At 34.8% G+C, this 6,036-nt stretch overlaps 2 protein-coding genes and 1 pseudogene across 2 annotated transcripts in view; all 3 read right to left on the minus strand.

Moving 5' to 3' along the window:
- Positions 1-1,456: 1,456 nt before the first annotated feature.
- LOC132289162 (cytochrome f-like) lies at positions 1,457-5,392 on the minus strand. Its single transcript, XM_059789923.1, has 2 exons — positions 4,608-5,392; positions 1,457-2,782 (listed from the first exon to the last, which is right to left on the minus strand). Exons 1-2 carry the CDS (start codon positions 5,150-5,152, stop codon positions 1,816-1,818), a joined length of 1,512 nt encoding a protein of 503 aa, XP_059645906.1. The 5' UTR covers positions 5,153-5,392; the 3' UTR covers positions 1,457-1,815.
- Positions 2,780-4,594, minus strand: LOC132289156 (chloroplast envelope membrane protein-like; annotated as a pseudogene).
- Positions 5,393-5,533: 141 nt separating the features above from the next.
- LOC132289154 (acetyl-coenzyme A carboxylase carboxyl transferase subunit beta, chloroplastic-like) overlaps positions 5,534-6,036 on the minus strand; it is a 2,335-nt gene continuing 1,832 nt past the window's right edge. Inside the window, exon 1 of the mRNA XM_059789918.1 lies at positions 5,534-6,036. This exon is cut by the window's right edge and continues 1,832 nt beyond it. The gene's annotated coding sequence lies outside the window, so the exon portion shown is untranslated.

The raw sequence follows: 6,036 nt of genomic DNA on the forward strand, positions 1-6,036 counted from the left end.
TTGACTGTACAAGAATATGTGGAGCTCAGCATGTCTGGAAGTACAGGAGAACGCTCTTTTGCTGATATTATTACCAGTATTCGATACTGGGTCATTCATAGCATTACTATACCTTCCTTATTCATTGCGGGTTGGTTATTCGTCAGCACGGGTTTAGCTTACGATGTGTTTGGAAGCCTCGGCCAACGAATATTTCACAGAGAGCCGACAAGGAATTCCATTAATAACTGGCCGTTTTGATCCTTTGGAACAACTCGATGAATTTAATAGATCCTTTTAGGAGGCCCTAATGACCATAGATCGAACCTATCCAATTTTTACAGTGCGATGGTTGGCTGTTCACGGACTAGCTGTACCTACCGTTTCTTTTTTGGGGTCAATATCAGCAATGCAGTTCATCCAACGATAAATCTAATTCGAATTATAGAGCTATGACACAATCAAACCCGAACGAACAAAATGTCGAATTGAATCGTACCAGTCTCTACTGGGGGTTATTACTCATTTTTGTACTTGCTGTTTTATTTTCCAATTATTTCTTCAATTAAGAAAAGGAAAGAGAATAATAGAATTCTAGGAATTCTCTTAGCCCATTCGGAAGGATCTCATCTCATAATTATCCATGACTGTTTATGTCTCTAGCATGACCGCTTGATAAAATGTGGAGGGAAGTGGGGTAAATGGCCGATACTACTGAAGGATTCCTCTTTGGCTAATAGGTACTGTAACTGGGTATTCTTGTAATCGGTTTAATAGGTATTTTCTTTTATGGTTCATATTCCGGATTGGGTTCATCCCTGTAGTAATTGGATGAATTGAGTTGTAGACATGAAAGCGTAAGAACTCAACGGGATTCCCTTCTTTGTTTGTCTGATTCGGGAGGAAAGGTCCCGTTGAGTTCTTAATAATCATAATACTTTTTTCATAAATATGACAAAACGGATTTTTTCCGATATTTCAAAAAACTCCATTCCACCCTTCTCTGATGTGATGATTTTTTGAAAAATGAACTTCATTGGATTGATTCGGAACACCGGGTCTTCAATAGTATCGATACTTTTCAAGTTAGAAGAAAGAATGAATCCTCCGATTTCCTGGATGACATAATCGATATTTCTGTAAATTAAATAGAATGCAAACCCTTTCGATACTAATCGAACCTTACTCTTACTCTATTTATTTTCTTTTAGTATCTCATCAAAATTTACATTATTTTTTATAAGTTTATTGAAGAAGTTTTATTTACTCAATAAATTTCCCTCTCTTTTTTGTTTGTCCGCTACTTATTATATTATACGTAAAAAAAGTTCTGATAAATCTGGAAAAAATCGAAACTAAGAATAGGAACCTTTGACGAACGGGATCAAGAATCATTATTATTTCGACACAAGAAAAGGCATTTTCCACACCCCCTTCTTGTGTCGAAGACTAGTAAGACGAAGAATCCCTTCTAGAATTTTTTTTCCCAGCATTTATCCGTTTTTATTCCCCGCTTACTTATGTCTAGTATCTAGTCGAATTTGATTCTCGTCGAATAAAAAACGATTGGTGTATTTTATGACATTTAAATCTGGAAATAGTAACACAGTCGCACCGCCCCAATTTGGATTAAAAAAACAAAGAAAGGGGAAAGTAAAATAGTATTCTTTACAATCTACATACTCTATGACTAGGAACACAGTACAAGGAATTCCCGGCATCTAGTAGAAAAAGAATATAAACAAGCAAAAGTTTTTCTTTCATAATTAAATTTTTTGACCATACATAATCGCCAACGAGAATTTTTACGAACTTGATGTTGATAAATCCGCGAATCTAGAAATTCATTTCGGACAATTGAACCTTCTCGAACTGTTTCTTTTTAAGAACCAAAAATATTTGTGCCAAAATAACAGATGCCAAGAAGAACAAAAGACCTTGGACACGTAATGGATCTTGAAGTACTATTTCTGCATCTCCCTGACCAAATCCGCCCACATTCGGATTACTTGTTAATGGTTGATCAAATTTGATAGATTCGCCCTCTGAAACAAGAAGTTCGGGCCCTGGAGGGATACTATCAACTACTTGACGTCCATCCGACGCATCTGCTATGGTTATTTCATACCCCCCCTTTCCTTTTCGTACGATTTTGCTTACTATACCCGCTGCTGTAGCATTATAAACTGTATTGTTACTCTTGCTCCCGTCGGGATAAATCTGACCCCTTCCCCTGTTTCCGCCTACGTATATAGGATATTTTAAGAAGTGAACATCTTTCTTCGTAGCGGGGTCTGGGGAAAGAATAGGAAAGGTGATTTCACTATATTTCTGACCAGGAACGGGGCCTATCACAAGAATATTTTTTTTATTGGGGCGATAGCTCTGAAAAGATAGATTGCCTATCTTTTCTTTCATCTCGGGAGAAATACGATCGGGAGGCGCTAGTTCAAACCCCTCAGGTAAAATTAGAACAGCCCCCACATTCAAAGCCCCCCTTTTACCATTAGCAAGAACTTGCTTCAGTTGCATATCATAAGGAATTCGAACAACTGCTTCAAATACAGTATCCGGAAGTACCGCTTGTGGAACTTCAATATCCACGGGCTTATTAGCTAAATGGCAATTGGCACATACAATACGCCCCGTCGCTTCTCGTGGATTTTCATAACCCTGCTGTGCAAAAATGGGATATGCGCTTGAAATGGATGCCCGAGTTATGATATATATCATGAGCGATACGGAAATGGATCGAGTAACCTGTTCCTTTATCCAAGAAAAAGTATTTCTAGTTTGCATGGTCCAATCATTGATCGCGAAAATTTCTACAATAAATTGGGGTAGGTCGCTATTATAGTTCCCTATCCACGATTCTGCTATTTACTGGAATAATTTTACTGAAATATAAGACGAATCCCCGGTATGGGTAGAAATGTAAAGAGTAAGTACGATTTAAAAATGTTTTACTTATGTACAAATACAAAGTAAGAAACATTATAATTGGATTAATATCAGCGGATCGGTTTTCAGTCATTCATTGAATGATAAATCACTACAAGTGACGGAGATACACGATTTAAATAACGGAAAATCCAATATTTAAAAATTGTGTCTAGAATGACTGGAAAAGTAGAAACAAGACCAGATATAATTTGATCGTTATGAACAAATCCAAAATCTTTGTAGACAGAGCCAATCATTAGTTCCCAACCATGGGGCGAATGGAATCCTATACATAAATCAGTTAATAAAAGAATAGAAAAAGCTTTTATTGTGTCGCTTAAGTTATATAGGAATTCCTGAGTCCAAGAGTTAAGAATAACAAGTTCTTCATTACCCAGAATAGAGTAACCACTTAGAATAATGAAACAGATTATATTTGTCGAGAAGTGCAAAATCGTATGGATACGATCCTCATTGTGTATCTTGATTAATTGGATCGTTTCTTTGTGGATTCCTATATGAAGCTTTTGTAGATGTATCTTCGAGTATCCCTTTATCATTTCCTCCAAGAGGAGGAGGTCTTCTAATTCTATGAATTTTTCTAGAATACTCTTTTCTTGAATATCATTCAAAAAAATTTCAGATTGCCTAGTATTCCACCAATTTGTAACCCAAGATTCCAGACTTTTATTAAATGAGAGAGAAATCCACCAGGGCAAAAATACTATAGATACAAAGAAGAGGAGTGAATGTTTTATTTTTTGCCATTTTTTCATCTGTGAATTGTTAATGAACCCATCTCATTCGTCGACTCTATGTGATCTAATATTTCTATCAAGCATGAGTTCTATTACAAGGTATCGAACCTATGAATCTATTCACTGTTTTTTATTTGTGATTCCGTGGTTAGTCCTTGAATCTAGAAAGAATACAGAAATAGAATCAGAATCCACTTCGAATTTAGAATGAAGAAATAATAAAAAAAAATATTGTTTCCAGATATCCCAATTGGTCAAATTCGAAGCAAGTGTCCCCTTTCGATGAATGCCCGAAAGAACCACTTTCAAGTAATGAATATTATTCAAATTTTGAGACGAAAGAATTCCTTTTCTATCATTCTATCAAAATATCAACTATTTCGAAAAAATTTCACTGACTACCCCACCCATAGTCCAGAAATAGAATAAAATGTCTGAAGAATCTTGTGATGATCAAAAATGAGTAGCAAAAGAAGACAGAAATTAGATAGTTATCATTATAAGCGATTCAATTGTTTGGTTATTAAGGAGCGCAAAAGAAGAAACGTCGATTGACAAAAAAGAAATAATTTACAAGATACAATCTATCTGGATCTAAAGTATTCATTCCAACAAATATTGGACTTAAAATAAAAAGATAAATTTTTTTATTTTGAAATATTTTGATATATGAGGTGGATCTATTATTTCAATTTGTTACTTGTTTTGTTACTGAATTGAGTTGAGTGGATTTCCATACGCATAAAAGACTGTTTTTGTGGACAAAAAAGTTTGTTTTATGGTTGTTCCGTATACGTTTGATTTGGCTCGAATGAGCGTTCTGAAGAAACTTCAGTTAAGTTATGTTATAGAGCGAATTCTTGAGTTTTTCCCTCCTGCCGAGAAAGCATTCATTCTTATTCTTCCGTTTTCATTTCTCAAAAGACTTCAATCGGTACACGCAGGAAATAAGCCAATTCAGCAGCTTTTTGTTCAATTTCTCGTGGAGTCAAATTCTCATCAGTACGAGTCAAGGGAATAGCCCCCTGACCTCTGATTTCCATATAAAGGACACGACGAGCATAAATACCCTCTTTAACTTCTATTCTGACGGACTGAATATCTTTTATAAGGAATCGGAGGAAGATGCGGCGATTTTTTCCAGGAAATCCCCAACGAAAAATACATACTATTCCTTCTTTTATATCAAATCGATCATAACCACTACCTACATTCCACGAAATTGTGGACCACAAATAGGAGCTAATAAAGAGACCCGCAATCCCATAAAAAGACATCACGAGCCCTTGTGGAAAAAAAATGATTTGCTGAGACGGAAATAAAGATATCAAATTTCTACCAAGATAACTGGAAATTCCAACCAATAAGAATCCTAATGAACCTAAAAAAAGGATAAAGGCCCAGCAGAAATTACCTGTTTTTCGAGACCCCGTTATAAGTTCTATCCATATACGTTCTGATCGCCAACTCATACTTGATCCGGTTGTATTTTATTGGAATTGAGAGAATAACCCAAATGAATTTGACTTTACTCTTTTTGTTTCCGAAATAACTCTCATCAACTAGCACTATTTTGATGTAAACCTTTAGGAGTAATTCATCAAATTGGTTAGATATAAAAAAATAACATCCCCTTCATATGATTCTACTCGAGATATTAACACACATATAGATAGATTGACTTTCCATTTCAGATATCCGCCGATCCCGATCTATTTGAAAATAGCTAGAATTCATTTACCCATATATCGTGTTTCTGCATGCATAAGAGCTATTTCATTTATGTTCGGCGAAAGCCGCATGTTATACCATATTCCACTCAATAAATATCAATGTTATGATACAAGTCTAAGTTTTGAAAAAAAAAAATGGATGCAATTTAGTCCCATCGGGTCTAAACAATCTTGTTGTTTTGAACATGAAGAGATAAAGAAGCCATTGCAATTGCCGGAAATACTATGCCTACTACAGGTACCAAAATAGAGGAAAAGTCAAAAGTTGCCATAGAATGGGTACCTCGATTTACTATTAAAGATATCTTATAATAATTATAATTCTAATTAGTATATATCTAAGTGAGTATATATAATAAGCGCAAGGAATGTAGAACTAACTAAATGGACTTATTCATCTTTCTACTTTCTACATAAAATATATGTATGATAATCGATTTTATTAGTCTTCTTCTTTTCTTCTTGTCTTTAAATTTAATAAAAAAAGAGTTTCTTACAAATTACCGAAAGATTCGTTAGAATCCGACCTAACGGGGATTCTTAGTAAAAAATGGGGATTCTCGGGAGATATAGAAAGATACAAAAATCTATATTTTCTATATTTGAATTATATACAGACGTAA

The sequence above is a fragment of the Cornus florida genome, unplaced genomic scaffold (assembly GCF_030987335.1).
Source record: "Cornus florida cultivar Cherokee Brave unplaced genomic scaffold, ASM3098733v1 CherokeeBrave_3.0.0_Hap2_scaffold_174, whole genome shotgun sequence".
Classification (NCBI taxonomy): domain Eukaryota; kingdom Viridiplantae; phylum Streptophyta; class Magnoliopsida; order Cornales; family Cornaceae; genus Cornus; species Cornus florida.

What these genes read in the sequence shown, in the direction of transcription:
- LOC132289162 (XM_059789923.1), bottom strand. Translation starts at nt 5,152, where the DNA reads ATGAGTTGGCGATCAGAACGTATATGGATAGAACTTATAACGGGGTCT. An exon ending in TTCCTGCGTGTACCGATTGA is followed by an intron (nt 2,783 to 4,607) that starts AGTCTTTTGAGA and finishes GATCAATGATTG; the next exon opens with GACCATGCAAACTAGAAATA.